The sequence below is a fragment of the Amaranthus tricolor genome, chromosome 10 (assembly GCF_026212465.1).
Source record: "Amaranthus tricolor cultivar Red isolate AtriRed21 chromosome 10, ASM2621246v1, whole genome shotgun sequence".
Lineage (NCBI taxonomy): Eukaryota > Viridiplantae > Streptophyta > Magnoliopsida > Caryophyllales > Amaranthaceae > Amaranthus > Amaranthus tricolor.
In genome coordinates, this window is record NC_080056.1 from 1,610,118 (window position 1) to 1,628,330 (window position 18,213).

Below are 18,213 nucleotides of genomic sequence, written 5' to 3' on the forward strand. Positions count from 1 at the left end.
GTAAGGAGCTAGATTTTTTGGTTTGGAGACTCGAAGCCTCTATCTTTTCAGAAGTACTTAAAGAATGTTAAGCTCTAAAACTCAAAATAACTCCTAAATATAAACAATTACTATTGACAATAAGCGTCAATGAAAAAATATCATTTTGAAATATGCATTGTCCATCAATGCTAATTATTCTCCCTCATTACTTTGAATATCAATTCACAAGCTTATAGTGATTAATTGGTGATGAGAAAACCAAGTCAAACAAAATCATCTTTACACTTATTTTTTAAGTCCATAAATTTCTATTTTTGTAGTCATTATAATACAAGTACGGAACTCTCATGTAAGTATAAATCTTTTCATCACATATATCATTGTTACATTGTACTTCTTTTGGATAGGTTATTTCAAAAAATAAAACAAGAGATATGATGATCAAAATTATAGCAATAATCTAAAAACTAAAGTTTTATTGTGGTATTTACTTTAGTTCACTATGTAGGACTTGCAACTATTTAAACACCTCTCTAGCAAAATGCATCATATGCTCTAGAGTCTAAATTGATTCAAGAACTTGATTATCTTTTTTGCTTTAGCTATATCTTAGATTTTGATACCTCATGAAGTACAAATTATAGTAGTACAATTTATTATTCTCCTATTTCATATTTTTATAGAATAGCTTGAATTTTGAAAAAAAAAAGTGCAATTCCTTTCAAAAGAATCATTAAGTACTTTTAAAAAACAAAAGCTAGAGGCTTGGAGTCTCCAACCAAAAAAATTATAAATAAGTAAATTTCATTACCTACAAGAACACTAATATGAGAAATATTTTTCAATGAACAACAAAGTAGGAATTTTTATCTAGTATCTTGTCTAACTCTACTTTAGCAAATCACTGCCTTTATAAAAATGTCGCCACTTAAGAGTCAAAAATCCATAGTCCATACATTTCAATAATTTCACATAAATAATTAAAAATAAAGCAGTCAAAATTTAGAATGCAATTTGACTCAAAGCATCGAGCTAAACAATTACCAAATAAACAAAACTGATAATTATAACTAAGTAAACTAACAGAGATTGATGAAACTTCATAAACTGTTGTCATCAGCCTAAAATTTCAACTCAAAGCAACTTATTAAACTAGTCAACAAAGCTTCACCGGATTAACAACCGATAGGCGTAATACATCAAGCGAATACAAACTAGAAAAAAACAGAAATTCCGAGAAAAAAAAAATCTTCACTTAAAAAATGATAATATTATAAAACAAAAATTGATCGAGCTTCACATACTGTAATCACTTAAGAATTTCATATTTCAACTCACAATTCCACAAGACTTCATCCGATTATCACATCCAAAAACATATATAGACACAACAGCTAAAATAGTGCAGAAACTCCAAGAAAATAAGTAGCAAATAATAATAATAAACCTGTTGGTCAAAGTTACTAGAAGATGTAGATTCTGTATTGGAAACAGAATCACTGCGATTAACACGATCAACATCAACCACCGCTTTAACAGTCGAAAAAATAGCAGAAAAGGCCGGTAAGTTTCTAGAACCTCCAACGATTCTCCGACGACGAGAACGCTTCTTAGAAAGACCGACAAAATCAGCGAAAACAAGACGTTCATTGACTGAAAAAACCGAAGGCGAAGAGTATAAAAGCTTCGGCGCCGATTGAAGCGCCATTGATGAACAATCAATCAGTATTCAAAACCTCAAAGACTGAACTCTGGAGGAGAAGATAGGGAGAGAAAGAGTGTGTGGAAGAGAGAGAAAATGGAAATGAATAGGATGAGGAAATGCTGAGGACCACCCGAAGAGTGGAATGGTAAAGTGGTAAGATTTTCTCTCTCCTCTGTAGGATTAGAGAGTTGTTATCAGTTGGTTTTGGCCTCTCGTATTGGTTTTATATGAAGGGAACGATACAGACGAAGAAATAGGAGGCGTCGTGTTGTGGGGAATGGGGAAAGGGAAGCGTTGTTTTTTTTTTTCTTTGCCTCTCATGGGAAAAGAAAGAAGTGTGGATGTATGGATGTTTTATCTGATCTTGTTATTTTAAATCTTTGGCCCTAATTTATTTGGAACTTTTGCTCAAATAATGCTTTAATTATGTCAGGATGTATAGTAAATGATGATATTTGGTAGTTGATAGTTGATTATAGTGACTGATTTAATCAGTTAATTTTGTTAATTGTTTTAACCAGCTGATTTTAAATTCGCTGCTATAAACACTTGGTTCAAAAGCAGTTTATTCATAACAGTAAGTTGTTTCAACCAATTAATATACCGAACATTAGCATTGGATGACCATTCAACTCTCTATTTGTATCAAAATAAGCTACTCATAAGCTAATTTGTCAAATTAGAGATATTAATGATAGAAATAAGCTAATTTGTCAAATATGTCCACTACCTTCTATTCAGCATAAGTATCTCATTTGACTTGACACTATTCATCAATCATTCTTAAGTTGTATTTTATTTTTTAATCTCTAAACTATAACATTCTATGCTAGATTTTGATTGATTCTTCTCAATAAAAAGATTATTAATATCAATTTTTTTATAATTTTATTATTCACAATTAGAGATATTAATGATAGAAATAGTAAATTTGCAAATGTGATCAGTTAATTAGAACACTTAATATGAATAAAAAAAAGTATAAATTTTCAATGTAATGTGTAAATGAATAAAATTTCTAAGAACTTCAATTTATTGGTCTACCATCTTCATAACTATTAACTAACAATGTGTGTTCATATGACCTATAATTCAAATCATGCATAAAAACATCCAAAATTTACAAAATAGTAACTAAAAATAAACAAAGTAGTAAAGAATGATAAACAATTCAAAAGTTAATAAGATAGTCATAGAAATTATCATAAAATTTTCCAACTATATAAATTATGTATTTTTTTTAAGTGTGTGGTGCTCATGCATGACACAATTTTTAAGCTATTAGCTTTCTAAATAAAAAACTTATTGTAGTGAATAGTAATATTGTTCAAAAAATTTATGTATATATCTGGTGATTAACTTAATTTCAAATAAAAAAAATATTATTATTCAAAATAAAAATATGACACTTACTCGCAAGCGGGATGATTATTACTCCCTTCTATTCAGCTTATGTGTCCCATTTTCTTTTATGGTCAAGTTACCTTAATTGTTCTATTTCTATTTTTGGTATGGGTTTTTGACTTTTATGCCCTTAGTAACTTTATTCTATTTTCAATTATACTTTTCGTTACCCATACTAATTTTCCTTCTTTATATTAAAAAACTCATAATATCACTCTCTTTCCTACCCTTAAGATCCCACTTTTAACTCTCCTTAAAATCTGTAAAAAGTCAAATAGAACTCTTAAGATAAATAGGAGGGAGTATAATTTTATTAGTTGCAACTCGCAAGTTGCAAGAGGACTTTTCAAAGTATCTAAAGGTCAAGAGTAAAGACATTGTGGGTCCTAGTAGCCATCTTATTCCCTCTTAGAAGTGTTATTTTTTTCTTCGAATTAAAATTGTGAGCATGTCTTGAATGCTCACCTTTAAATTTTAATGGCATATCGACACTTATCCGTTATAACAGCCACATGCTATAGAATCTTACCAAATTGACCCAAAGAAAAACACCTCATTTCGAGCAATAGGAACTAATTCCTAAAATCATCCAAAAAAAAAATATTCCCCACCCTTTATCCTATTCTCTACAAAATTACTTTCCGATTATTTAGAATTTGTCTCATCTGATCAAAAAATATTATTAAATATAAAAATGGAATAAATTTAAAGGCACGAAATAGTAGTTTAGTAGTTGTTATTTTTAATTCCGATCGACTTTTCATAGTCTTGTCACTTGTAGTGGCTCTTTTAAGTTGGAATTTATTGCTACTATACATTGTGTTTCAAGTTCAAACACATACATGATACATCTATTGTCTAGCATGAGTAGAGTACCTTATACTAAGTTACGGTACAACTGTCTAGTATCTTTAGAAATAATGGTCTAAGTATACTTTTTATTGTCCATGTAGTATGCTTGAAACACACAAGTAAAGGTAAAACGAATTGACGCATGTATTACATTTTTCGTGTAAATCAATTCAATTTTCACTAACCTTATTTTAAATTCTCACTTCCTTAACTTACCCAGTATTATAAAAGAGTTGGATCATATATATGAACAAATATGGGTAACCACAGGTTGTATCATGTGTTATTCATCAAAAGCCAAGCCTTTGACATGTCACGACATGATAAAGGAGGGTCACCCATGCCAAGTCATGTCATGTCGCGTGCCTGTCCATCTTTTCCTTTTTTTCTATCAATTTTTTAGTGTCTATTGGAAACTATCAAGTCTAAGGGGCCATACATTTAAGAATGAGTAAAGCTAATTAATAGTGCTGCTAGCACTAGTCGTATTGTGTTGTGCTCATGCCGCCTACATCATGGCTAAAACCTTGCTCAACTTTACCCGAAATTTTGTAAAAAATAAACTTTCTAAAAAAAATTCTCAAAGTGAGCATGGTAAAATTTTGTTTCCCAAAATAAGCGTCTTTCAGTCAAAGCCTAAAGAATGGCATTGTTCGCTATTACTAAAAATAAGCAATTACTAAAACCGAGTTAAAAAATCATTCAACAATCGTTCGTTGGTATTAACAGAGGACGATTAATGGGCTGACTTTTTAACTTGATTGACTGCCCTTATCTTAAACGTTAATGGCCCACCGGCCACCATTAATAACGAGCGATTACTAAAACTAAGTCAAGTGAGAGCTATCTATCCTCTTAAGCTACACACCAATGATTGTTGATCCAAGTTAGATACTTGTTCAATACGAGAATGAATATAGATTTAGGGCTTCAAGTGAGAGCTATCTATCCTCTTAGAGCTACACACCAATGATTTTAATACTCCTTTCGAACCAATTTAGTTGTCCCATTTGTTTGGGCACGGTTATTAAAAATGGTGTGGGGTCCATTAAAAAGGATAAGTAGTGAAGGGTAGTTGGGTAAGTAAGGTATGTGGAGGTATATTCGTAATTACGTGTGTGAACTAGAGATATTTAGGTAAAAAAAGATTGACAAAAATAGAAATGTGACAACTAAAATGACTTTGCCAAATAAGAAAATGGGACAACTAAATTGGTTCGGAGGGAGTATAAACTAAAACCAAACGAAATGAAATTTGATTTGCTTAAATTACAAACATAATATTAGATATTTCGATGTGCCATATAACGAACAAAGGAAGTAGAAACAAGGGGTAGGAACAACTACATACTTTTCACAAAACAGGTCGAATAACCGCAGGACAAAACATTTGCCGAAACAGGTTTCCTACCATCTTCTATAGTATACAAAAGGCAAATTTACACAATGCCCGAAAAAGGGGAACTCAAGCCTCACACTCCTAACTCGCCCCACGCGTTTGTATGCTCTATAAGCACGCTGTACAATGTCTGATTTTACTCAGTTTCATAGCAGCGATACCCAAACATGGACAATCAGCTGGTAACGCTCCGAGTGCTGCGCCTGATGAAAAAAATACCACTGGGACAACTAGCACACAAAATGGCCCCAAGTATCACATGTTTCAAATAGGCGCGTCTCATTTTAGCATAGTCAACGAATATTTGGCTGGGTACCTGAATCCTGTCGAGGGTTCTGTGGAACCATAAATCAATCCGAGAGAAGAAACAGATGGGTCCTTATTTGGCAGCATACCAGTTTTGAGCGCATTTAGCATCTACGGAAAGCTCGACAGTAAGAATGTTTTTTCCGTTAAAGGGTTTCGACATGCATTCAACTACTATTGCCTTTGCTGTTTCTGCTGATTCTGAAGGTCCTTCCAATATCACTTCATCATGAACCTGCTTTAAGAATAATAATGATCGTTATATTCCACTAAAATAGAGTAGTTCATTACATGAGTCACACTCATTGTGTAAAAACAAGGCTGCATCGCATCAGCAGTGTTATAAAGATTTTCAAAATAAACGACCTGATATTTCCCGTGTTGTAAAAGATGTAAAAAGACCCGCATTTTAGGCTGTATCAAGGATATCTTATGGTTTCAAGTGATATTTAGGAATTAAAATAACCGAATTACTCCCGTTATTGCATCACTGTTCCGTTACCGTAATCGCAACCGTTACCGCATTTTTACATTATAAACACACTCGAGAATGAATGAGAATTTGGTAAAATTTACAATCGCATCCAACATATATTGAACTAAGAAGCAATTTCTCAGCACAAATCTTGGAGAAAATAGACATTAAACTGAATCAAATTTACATTTTTAAGTCAAAACTGATACCCTACCCATGTCATTGATGGAATTTTTGTACTAACATTTCATGTAAAATACCTAGGGTGATGATCCGTTGTTATGATTCTTTTTTCTTTTTCCGGCACATAGTGACCATCTAAAAAGAGTAGATTTCTTCCCAAGGCAAAGAAATGAAAGAAGAGACATGATAGTCAATTCAGAACTTCAATTAAATGGCTCCCATTTAGGCAGGGCTTGGGGAGGCTGTATACACACAACCTTCTCTTTCTAATAAGTTACAAATGACCATTGTTTACAAACACCATTAACTTCACAAAAATAAGACGTGCACATGATTTAACGAGTCATTTTACAATAGTCTATTTTATTCTCAAACCAAAGAACTACAAATCTTTGGGTCCATTAAAAAATAGAAAAAATTTGGTAATTACGCAAATGCAAAAATATACTATCCTCATTATTTTAATACCTATTCTCCCAAAATGCTCTTACATAATAGTGAGAAGTGTAGCTATTAAAAAAACTACGGCAGCATTTGAGAGAATGGGTCTTGTCTCAGTGTGAGCAAGTGTCACTTCCTCGAGTAAGGTTCTGGATTCGATTCTCACTTGGTCCCACCTAGCTTACCCCTTCCCTCAGCCTAGCTTTTAATAAGTTTGTGTGTGAAGTAATCTTGAAACTTGTTTGAGGGAATCAGCGAATCATTATTTTAGACAGGTGCACAAACTGAAGATAGTGAAAGTATTTTGTCTTCTTTCAACATATCTGAAGTGGGTGACCGGTGATAGTAAGGCAAATGCAGACAAATAGGGAAAGGTCGACAAGAAGAGAGAGGAAAGGGAGGAGTGAAGGGTGAAACCAACAAAACCTGCAAAAGCAACTTCCAACCAAGTTCTTTCAGCTGATTATTTCTGTCTAATTCTAGCATGGCACACATGGCAACATCAGCAGCACTTCCCTGCATAAATAATTTGAAAAGTTTCCGAACATAAGGTCGTAAAGCAAGAGCATATGAGAATCAAAGGTAAGAAAGGAAGGGGTAAATAGAGACCTGCACAGGCGTGTTGATAGCAGCTCGCTCAATATGACTTTTTTGAGGTTTAGAAGCTTCTGCCATTGAAGGGAAACGACGAGCTCTCCCGAGTAGGGTGTGAACACAACCATGTTTTGCAGCTTCTTTTTTTCGTGCTTCTTGCCATCTCAGAACCTCCTGGCGTTCTTTATACCATAAATCAACAGTTTCCTTAGCTTCTGCGACAGAAACCTAAAGCAGAAAAGCACAATATACTAAACAGTAAACATACGACAGTTTCAAAATCAGCAACACGCCGTTTAAACCAAAACTCAGTTAGTCACCTGCTACAGGAAAAAGAACATTAACATACTCGGTAGCTACAAACAATTTAGCAGGAAGAGAAGAAACCTTCCAGTCTTTAGCAAGTCCAATGGGAGTTTTCCCATAAGCAATGGAAAAATTGAGCATCTTTGCTTTCCTTCTTTCTGAGCCAAAAGCATCCTGCAATTTGCAAATTGGAGATTTTATAAGAAATCAAGTTTAACGGAATCATAAAATTGGAAAATTACCTAGAAATGAAAAGGTCCCTTATTTCCATTGAGCCAAAGATTAATGACTTCTAATCGTGAGACGGCTTAATATGGGCAACCCCAATCCCAATATTTAGTTTTAAAAAGAAATCGGAAAAAAGAAAATAGTTTTTCATTTACTTAATTAATTATGTAAAAAAACATTAAATGGGTTGCTTGCATGGACCCGTCTCATGGTGAGACGGTCTCATACAAGACCTGCAGTTATGTGAAGTTGCAAATGATGTATGCTACCAAGGGTCAACTGAAAACAACCTTTATGTTATCTCTAATAAGGGAAAGGCGTACATTTGACCCTCCAAATATTTGTAAAACAAGCATTTAGGTAACAGAATGTTATTGTAACTAGAAACAAAAAGAATAGTGACTTGCAAAACAGAACACCAAAATTAAAAGCAACTCAACATGCAAGTAACTTGTAATAAAAAAATTCTACTCGCACCCTATCTTACACGGCCATGTCATTTCCAAATCCACATGTCTCACGGCTGTTCAAATGAATCATTCTAGCTCGTCCATCACATATCAAACCCTCTATTACAATTTGCATTACAAAGATAAGAGTCAATATTTTTGTGTACCTTAAGTAGAGGAACAGGAGGCTTTTCTTGACCAGGTTGAGGATGCCATTCAAGAAATACTTCTTCTCGTTGAACCGCTTCCCGAATATATGGATACATATTCATGGCTGTTCTTGAATGGAAATCTCCACCAGCTTCAAATGCTTCTTTCATACTCTTACAGTCCGCAAGATGTGCAAGAATCCTAAGTTCAAGCTACAATAAGGGTATAACAATTAAATCTATATCATAATTAGGAACTTTTTTAATAGTGTATATAGATAAGTGAAGCATTAAAAGGCAGTAGACCAACCTGCCCATAATCAGCAACAATAAGTGAGTTTCCAGGGGCAGCAACAAATGCTTGGCGAATTTTGTATCGGTCTTTCTCTAAAGCAGGTTGATTCTGATGGGTGGCAGAAAAATGTATCGGTATTCCAAAACACATAATTTAAAAGTTTAGCTTATGTGGTATTGTACAATCACTCCTAGCAATGTATGAAAACAGAATGGCATAAATTACATAACAAAGCTAAACTTACAGAGCATGAATGTAATATTTATGCACTATGTATCTCTGTAAATTCAAAAAAAAAATGTTCGCAGTTATACTTATGCTCAAAGCTGTTATCTCAGAAAAATAAGTACCTGTAAGTTTGGTCTCCTAGCAGACAAGCGGCCAGTTTCTGTATTTATGTTTAATGAGCAATGAATACGCTTGTTTCTCCCAGACACATGACTTCCCTGAGATATATAGCACAAACGTTCAGATTTAGCTTCCAGATCTTGAGTTTAAACTGGCCCAAAGATCGGAATGTTTTAACTCCAACCAAGCATATCCAACCCTTTATTGTGATGCATTAGAAGGCAAAAAGGAAGATTTTATTGTATGCGTGTTCTTCTAGATCTCGCTTGTGCTATAACCTCGTTTTGCGCTAGGAACTGGCCTAGAATGATAGTTGGTGCTATAACCTCGTTTTGAGCAAGCTTTCAAATGTGATGATTTCTTCACTTACAATCTAACGTTATAACCTCGTTTCAGTTTCTTTTTTACTGCTTCAATAGAATTTGTCCTTCCCAGCCCTCTACTCGAATACCCTTCTACATAAGCGTCAAGTCCATGTTTATGTGTGCACACTCTCAGTGTGTATGAGTAAGCTGTTAGTAGACACTTGACCCTCACACAAACGCATCAATCATGACTGATGATAGTAAGCATGACCCATGAAGGTTTCTAACAAGTAAAAAGTGAAGGGCATAGTTCAAACTGGTGAACATGGATACCAACACCATGAATCAACATCAAGACTTACAAGAGCCCAACGATGAACTAAGATTTAAGCACAAATGGAGGCCTTATGGGATCTGACAAGATATTTAAGCATTGTTTGTATTTTCTTTTAGCATGACTACATATAATCATATATATATGTATGTATGTATCGTATATATACACACATACAAATGTATATATACGCAAGCCTGCACGCATAAACACAAAACACACATGCATGAAAAGTTGAGGGGGGAGTATTTACCTGTAAAGGAAGAATGAAGTTTGATATCAATGAATCAATAGAGCAAATTTCAATCAAGGCAGCAATAGCATGACAGGCCTCCATCCCTTCTTTTCCTCTTCCAAAAGCATCATAAGCTGTTCCGTAAGCAGAAAGGTCGACGTCTTTTTTTCCCGGGTTATGTGATTCATCAACCAGAGGATCTTCAAAGGCATCACCTGCAAAATCATATTCTGCAGATACTTTCCCAGCAATAGCTTTTAAGGCATCTCCGCTCACCGATGGCCAACCACTCGGGGCAAAAAAGTCAGTTTGTATACTATCACCAATTTTATGCAACGTAATGTCACGAAACTTTTTTGCAGTCTTCTTTCCTTCTTCAATAACGTTATCAATATTTGGGATCTTAAACTTTCTCTCAGTTGGGAGACATTCGTTATGGTTTTTCCTGTAACAATTGAAAAAAAAAAGCTGATGTCAACAAAGATAACAGAAAGGCTCTAAATCCTTTGTCTTTGCAAAAATCTATTTTTTATCATCTTAAATAAGCCACGATATATAGAGTCGGGGACATAAACAAAAAATAAATGTAAGATATCATCGGTAACAATTCATTTGTTGCCAATAATGAATAACTTCCATAAAATAATCAACCTCACATAAAACCAAACTGGTTCTCAAAAGCATATGCGATGCTAATCAATCACTCGTTCACAGGACTTCGTGGTGTGGCTCATTAGCTTATTTCCCGTATGCATCCCTTTTTCTTTGAGTTTTTTTTTTTAAAAAAATAGGTACTATATCTTTTAATTTATCCTCACATCTTGTTTGTTCTCCAAAGAGGTACGTTTATCAATTCATTCCAATTTCCAACTTGCCTAAACATTTCCGGGCCCCAAATTGAACAGGAATACCATCTAACTATCAAAAAACACAATGTTATTTCATTTTCTTTAAAACTATCCAGACAGACATAGCAAGAATGGTTCGACCCAAGTTCTGGGCAACACTGAACTAGACAATTCAACTAAATCAAAATTTCTGATCTGCATTAATCAAGCCTAGGATCCTCCAACTTTCTTCCACAAAAATTAAACTCCAAAAAATGAAATTATGCGAAAGGAAAAGTTTTTAAAGCTGAATCACGCGTTCCGGAATCCTCTAACTTGCTAAGTAGTCCAATCAAATCAATAACGATAGACGATTTCCCAGGATGGATGAAAAGGCACAGATTGTCAAAAGGGAGCATTGAAATGAATAATATGAAGTAGAATAGAATTGGTAGTGTTACTCTTATACTGATAGGTTCTCCACTCCCACATCATTAACATTTTGAAATAACAACACCAACAATTGTGTGTCACCAAAAAACATTTTAAATGTCTAAACAAAAGGCAAACGAGATAAGGCACCCAATCCAACATATAAAAAATTGATGGGATTGACGAGAAAAAAATTCATGGCATTCAAGGGATAAAATGTTTTCTGCAAAAAATTTAAAGGACACAACAAGAGATGATGATGGAATTAAAACAACAAATACCTGTTGCATATGCCACCAAAAAGAAGTGTTCTCAATTGTGTGTCACTTCCTACATTCATATACATAGCATCACTGCAGTATTTAGAAGCCCAATTTCGAAAACGATCAGCAGCAACTTCTTGCTGGACGATAGCCACTTTCTCCACTTCCGAGAGATATGCTCGGTCAACTAGCATACCTTCAGTTTCCATTTGCACAAGAAGTTCACCAAATGGCTTCCAATAGTTCTCATAGAAACCAAGCATATTTCCCATACATTTACCATCCATTATCCATAGCATTTTTGATAACTTTGACTTCAGGCTCTCATAAAGCTTCAAAGTACTGATGGAATCTAATGAAGAATAGCATATCCATGGTTGCCTTTCTTCTCTTTGCAGCTCCTCAACTGAAGGAAGAGTGATGGTTTTCCCCAAAGAACCATCTTTTTTTATTTTTCTCTTGCCAAAAATGGTTTTCATTGAAACTTTTCCCATTAGATCTTCATTTAGGGACACCTTATTCTCAGACATGACATTGGGATTACTTGTTAGTGCCTCAAGGGAGTACCCACCATCAGTCCGTCTTGAAGAATCCCACAATCGAGCCATGTGCATTGTATCAGCATGGAATCCAGAAAGCTTAATCCCATAGTTCTCTATAACATGGCAATCAAAGCTGTAATTGTGCCACACCTACATAATGAAACCAAAAACCAATCATAGACAGCAACAAGTCTGAATATCCAAGCAAGGTAGTTACTATCATAATCTAATGGTTGAACTAGAAAGAAACATTATTACATTTTATATGTAGTAAGGTCGGTGATGAGTGCTATTTTATAGCACTTTTGTGTGACTTTTAATTCAATGCAGGTTTAGAGGTGCTTGCTCTATGTAAATGTGATATTTTGAGCTAAGGATGCGTTTAGAGCAAAAATGTCGACTCCTTGCAGTTTGCTATGTACTAAAGACATGAAATTATTTTGGGGCCTTATCGTGAGGTTGAGTTGATAGAGAAGATCAAGATAAAGAAAATGAACAAAAGCCATATCAAGTTGTCACGACTCATAGGAGCACAAGAAAGTCTCCTTAGAGCTCAAGAGAAGACACCTCGAGCCCTGTAGTTGAGGGGCCCACCATGGGTGTTGCCTTGTTCAACAACTATAGTCTAGAGCACTATAGTTAGTCTAGAACTACTACAATTGCATACCACCATTCATTTAAAAACTGGAATGTTCCTGTAGAAACATTCAATATCAATCATATTTTGACAGGCATTGGTGACGGACAGAGGCATATACTTGTATTCATTTGACATTATTTGCTTCAAACCTGAATAAGTATAAAGTATGCAACTGAGCACACTTTTCAAAATTGATCCTTGGTGCCAAATTTGTCAGATTTTTTTAAGTAATATATCACCCAAAGTATTGATCCAAAATACTTAAAGATAACTCACCTTTTTTATCGATGAGTCTTCAAAGAATGGAGCAAATTCAGCCAATATATCCTTGCCACCACCATCTAGAACGTCTACCCATATACAATTTTTCCCATTTCCATAATCGACGTCTTTCCCTGAATAAATACTGAAGCAAATTATCTGCCCATGATCTACAGGTGTTTCGAGCTTCACATCAATCGTGGACACCTATCATCATACATTAATCATGCATTGAAAAATGCAATTTCAAACAAACACATTGAAAAAGTGGATACAGACTATAGACATCAAAAAGACCAAACTGCCATGCAATAACACTAGAATTTCTACTGCCCTTCTACTGGTTCCAAAGCCTGCAGCCGTAGAGCGTAGACATCCACAAAGATCATAACTTAGTGCAATAATACTAGAATATTTACAAAGGCAAGAGCTCCCTTTTCCCAACAAGTGTGGGGTCTGACTGGGGCCTCAGCACCCCCGACTTAGGAATTTTTCATATAAGGTAAAACATCAAGATTTTTTTTAAATGAGATGAAATTTCCATTCTACATGCCTCTTAATTTTTAAAAAATTCTCCATTGATCTCACAAAAAAAACTGTTTGGTGTCACTCCCAACAACAAGAACACCAATCATGATTCATGATGATTAATAATTACAGAAAAGGAGTCCTAAGCAACATACCAATCTCAAAAAAACCAAAAATGCCCTTCACAAATGAAAAAATTATTTTTGTAGCAGCAAAGGTACCTCAGTATCACATGCATGTACACGATGCCTGTGTTCATGTGTAAGTAAATGCACAACTTTCCTAGCTGCCAGGACATTATCAACTACAAGAACCTCGTCAAAGATACAGCACAGCCTCCTCTGAAGTGCTTGTTGTTCATCAGATTGTGAATCATTAAGATCAAGTAAAACAGAATTCTCATTTAAATCATCTGTTTCCTGAAGAACATCCAATTCTTTCACCGAGGACAGGCCATTGGCAGACAGGGCCGTTTTTGACTCCCTGAGCAATTGATTATCGTCAAGAGCGGACTTCAGAGTCACATTACTCCATTCATCAGATAGGTTTATATTGGATAAATCATTTTTTGTTGATAAGCCATTGGCACAAGGGGCTTTTCTAGAGACATCTGTTCAAGATAAACAGGTATGTTCTTAGCTATTGTGAATTCTATGGTTCAGAGGATAAACAATCATTAAACAAAAAAGAAAACACTACCATCAGATTCATGTAGTTCTTCACCAATTTCCTCGTTAGTTTGATCAAAATGGTCTTCTACATCAACAGCAGAGGCAGCAAAACAGTGGGATGCTGTAGTAGAAGATATGCCAGTAAACCCAGAACTTGCGTTTATGCTCTCACCAACAGAGTTCTGATCACAATTCTCTAATGTGTCCTTAGATGATGATACTTCTGGCTCTTTTGCACTTTGTCTATACATCATTTTACTATTTTTAACAGACAAAGTCTGTTGAATCCAAAGTGCTTTGTCAGGGAGTCTAACCATCGTTGGTTGGGAAGATTCTTCATATTTCCTTGGCCTCAAAGTCATTCCTAAATGACATATAGCAAGAGTTGAGAAAACAGAAAGTGTGGGGTTTTTATCTCAAAATGGCAAAAGATACTCCATCCAGGAATGTCACTTTATCAAACCAGACACATTTAATGCTCTATGTACTTCTCAAAAGACACCTTTATTTTAAGTTGGAACTCGTTTGTTTTAGCTGAGGTTGAAATGCTATGTGATAAGTTTCACAAAGGGAAGCACTCATTAATTTTCAATTTACAATCTTCAGCCAACAATACCTTTGTTATAGAATATACAAGAGAACTCACCCAAAGACTAGCCTAGTAGGTGATAGAGCTCATTTAGTCTATAAAACTCACATTAGTTGCCCATACAACCAATGTGGGAGAAAGTCCCATTAACCTTGTAATGGCTTCAAATCCAATCCATTACATTCGATCCCCCATAAGTTACAACATCCTTGTAGGTCACAGCTGGCTTAACCCATGACACCACTCCATAGGCAACCACTCCAAGTCGGCTTGGAGTAGCATATATTAGGTACAAAATGAAGTCGTAAGAAAAGAAAAGAACTCAAATGAAAACATTAGATTATTGAAATGTGTATCTTAAGATAACCATAGCACATGTGGAAAACCAAACAACAAATCAAATTTTCACCCGTATCATTGTAGGAAAATAAAGTTAGTTGAGATGCATATCTTATAAGAATATAGATATTCCATGTTGATTTGTGTTAGTTCATGTACTCAACCCTATAAGTTAGGATTAGGGCTATAGCATCCTTGTTGTTTTATGAGTCTTATAACATGCGCTAAAGTACATAAACAACGAAAAATAGAGAAATGCATTCTTCTGGGAACAAACTATAACAGAGAAATTTGCATTGCCAGCGGCCAAAATAAAGTATTACATGGAGATAGAGTGCACACCATTAGTTTTTATTGAGTTTGCATATGGTCCAGTTGAAAACATTGATTCGGGATGTTTTAACTCCATGACAGTTAGGATTTCATCATCTTCTGAACGCTTGTATTGTATGGGACGATGTCGCATATCCTCCCTGTAAACTAATGACGAATATCTAAATAACAGAGATTATACAAAGCATAGTAGGCTGGACCATCATTTCTAAAGTGTATCTACCCTCTTAAAGAGTTTTGATAACAACATCAATAGAATATGTGAGTAATTCCAACATCGCACAATCAAATAGATATCTGTAAAGCTTGTGCAAGACCATCATTTCTAAAGTGTATCCAACCTTTATAAAAGGTGGAATTGTTTTAATCCATAAATTCGATCCTATGTTTTTGGATTAAGGTTTTGGCATCGTTGTAGTATTTTTGTTTTTAGGACAAACATGACCTGCTTTCACAATAATGAGGACCTAAACCTTTCAAACAAGCAACTTGGTTGATAAAGAAATGTCACTAAACTTTTCATAAACACAACACAACACAAGTACACACAACCTAAGTCATGTATTCTGTGTGTAGGTCACGTGGTTAGATCATGACTAGGCCTCAACATTGAACCATGTTGACATGAAGGCATGACACGGCATGACCCAATGACAATGTGCCATCACTAGTTTGGAAGCCAAACACCACAATTCCTTCAAGATTATTAGTCAATAGACATTCATAATTGACATTTTTTTCCTATAAGGTAACAACACTCGGTCACACATTATAACAACCCTACTTGGCTACCACTAATGTTGCCACAACAACAACAGTACCAAAGCCTCTAATACCCAAGATTAAAGTCAAGTACATAAACTATGCATCAATACCATTGGATGTCCACATAAGCTCACCTTCCCCATTTCTTCCCATCATCTATCATCCCAAATCATAATATTATATTTTTTATATCTTTTTTTTCTACAACCATCCAAATCATTTTTGGTCTTCATTTGCTTTTTGAATCTTTAAGCTCCAACTTTCTATCTTCCTTACAAGTTTGCCAACACTAAATCGTTGCACATATCCAAACCCCTTACAGGATTCTCACAAATCTTAACCTCTAGGCCAAAACCTCTTTTAATGTCTTTGTTTCACTACCTCACCTTCAAAGTATGACCATATATCCATTTGAGCATCCACATTTCGACTATATCATCTTCCATCAATAATATTTCCTAAAAGCCCTACATGTTGATCCATATAGTATCACTATCTTTAAGCTATAGCGCACACCTCAACCACATAATATCTCAATTGTGCTCTTTAATTTTGCCACCAACAATGCCAGCGTGCCACCCTTGAAAATCTTCTCAACTTCAATCAAGTTAATTCCATTCTATCTAGATAATATCAAAACTACTCCATTCATCCATTGTATTCAGGTAGCTGAGCTACGAAATAGATGATGCGATACTAAGCACCATTTCAGGATATACTATAACAAAAACAGAACAGTTCTCAAATGACAAAAATAGTACTCCTAAAACCCAACCCAAACACTCGAAATACACTTCAAAATACCAAATCAGCACACATAACATTCAAAATAATACCAACCCATTAGATATTTATCAAAAAGATCAGCCAACAAAGTCTACATTGCCCTGTTTGATTATTAGTAAAATCAAATTCAGCGGGATTTTTGTGTCATATGCCCAACAATACTCAGTGATGAGGGTATTGGTCTGTCTTTTTTCCCGCCCTTCCCAGACCCAATGTTTCCGGATAAACTAACTCACAATGTTTATCATTATGCGTCAGTTATTCTAATTTTTTCCTACCATCCATAATCACTCAGATATAAAAGCTTACTTACCATGAGAATAACAACACATTTTAACAAAAAAATAACAAAAAAAATCCATTCTCAACACCACCATTTAATACTAATAACCAAACGGGCACATACAAGTGAAATGGAGGAAAAAAGTAACTGACCATTTTCTGCTGGAACGGAAGAAACGAGTATGAAATGGAACAACCCACGAAGGAGAGCGATGATGAGAACAAACCCATAAAAGGGGAGGATAATAAGAAGCTTTAGAAGAGAAAGCATTAGCAGAAAGCGTCATAGCTATGGCTTCAGAAGCTGAAACTTTGCCAAGCTTATGGCTTCTGCGGATAATACAACCCGCCGTTTTGAGGGATTTTTGTTGGGTACTTTGATTTTATGGGTGGCACCTTACAAGTTGCAGAAAATGACAATTTTATTGAATTATTGAAGGGTTTTTGAAGAGGTGGGGATTGGGATTTTCAGTTCATGGGAAATGCTTAGAAAGAGGAAGCAAAAAGGGGGAAACTAAATAGGGTAAAAGACAAAATTTGTCAAGGAGAATTGAAGCTTGATAATGATGAAGGATTCATTAATGGAAATGAAAGCTAAAACCCTACTAGGCTCTTGTCTGCTTAAGTAGTTAGAAGTGATTAATGAGTATCATTAGTTGTTAAACTTTTTTTTATTTTTAATAAAAAGGTAGGAAAAAAAATCAAATTGAAAATATTTTTTAAATAAATAACTTTTTTTAGTAAAACAAACTAAATTTGTTGGTCTATTATAGGTCAAAAATTATGGGTTAATCTAATCATACATAAAGGATAATACTTTGTGATAGAGGTTTAATTTTTTCACTTGCAAAAAGACTAAAATCTCTTTCACTTTTACATGAGGATGATTCTCTTTACTCCAAATCCAAAATGATATAAATATATAAATAAATAATATTTGTGTTTCTATGAGAAATAAATATTCA

General features: G+C 34.7%; 2 protein-coding genes across 8 annotated transcripts in view; both read right to left on the reverse strand.

The window, feature by feature from the left end:
• LOC130826142 (ferredoxin-dependent glutamate synthase, chloroplastic) overlaps positions 1 to 2,038 on the reverse strand; it is a 28,187-nt gene extending 26,149 nt beyond the window's left edge. For both annotated transcript variants that reach the window (XR_009047026.1, XM_057691689.1), the window contains exon 1: positions 1,430 to 2,038. Coding sequence is in view for 1 of the 2 variants with exons in the window: in XM_057691689.1 (XP_057547672.1) it covers positions 1,430 to 1,690 (261 nt within the window). In the remaining variant the exon portion in view is untranslated. The remainder of the gene's footprint in view (positions 1 to 1,429) is intronic.
• Positions 2,039 to 5,189: 3,151 nt separating this feature from the next.
• On the reverse strand, positions 5,190 to 17,857 carry LOC130826144 (DNA polymerase I A, chloroplastic/mitochondrial-like). Of its 6 annotated transcripts, none has more exons than XM_057691690.1 (14): positions 17,402 to 17,856; positions 15,425 to 15,555; positions 14,183 to 14,518; positions 13,705 to 14,093; positions 12,971 to 13,162; positions 11,531 to 12,204; positions 10,009 to 10,435; positions 9,119 to 9,214; positions 8,784 to 8,876; positions 8,492 to 8,686; positions 7,729 to 7,821; positions 7,357 to 7,569; positions 7,174 to 7,263; positions 5,190 to 5,883 (listed from the first exon to the last, which is right to left on the reverse strand). In XM_057691690.1, the coding sequence occupies exons 1-14, from the start codon at positions 17,533 to 17,535 to the stop codon at positions 5,722 to 5,724; spliced, it is 3,225 nt and encodes a 1,074-aa protein (XP_057547673.1). In that variant the 5' UTR covers positions 17,536 to 17,856; the 3' UTR covers positions 5,190 to 5,721. The 6 variants fall into 6 exon arrangements, with proteins under 6 accessions (XP_057547673.1, XP_057547674.1, XP_057547676.1 ...); XM_057691691.1 differs by having other exon boundaries at positions 15,425 to 15,562; XM_057691693.1 differs by lacking the exon at positions 9,119 to 9,214 and having other exon boundaries at positions 15,425 to 15,562; positions 17,402 to 17,857.
• Between the last annotated feature and the right edge of the window lie 356 nt (positions 17,858 to 18,213).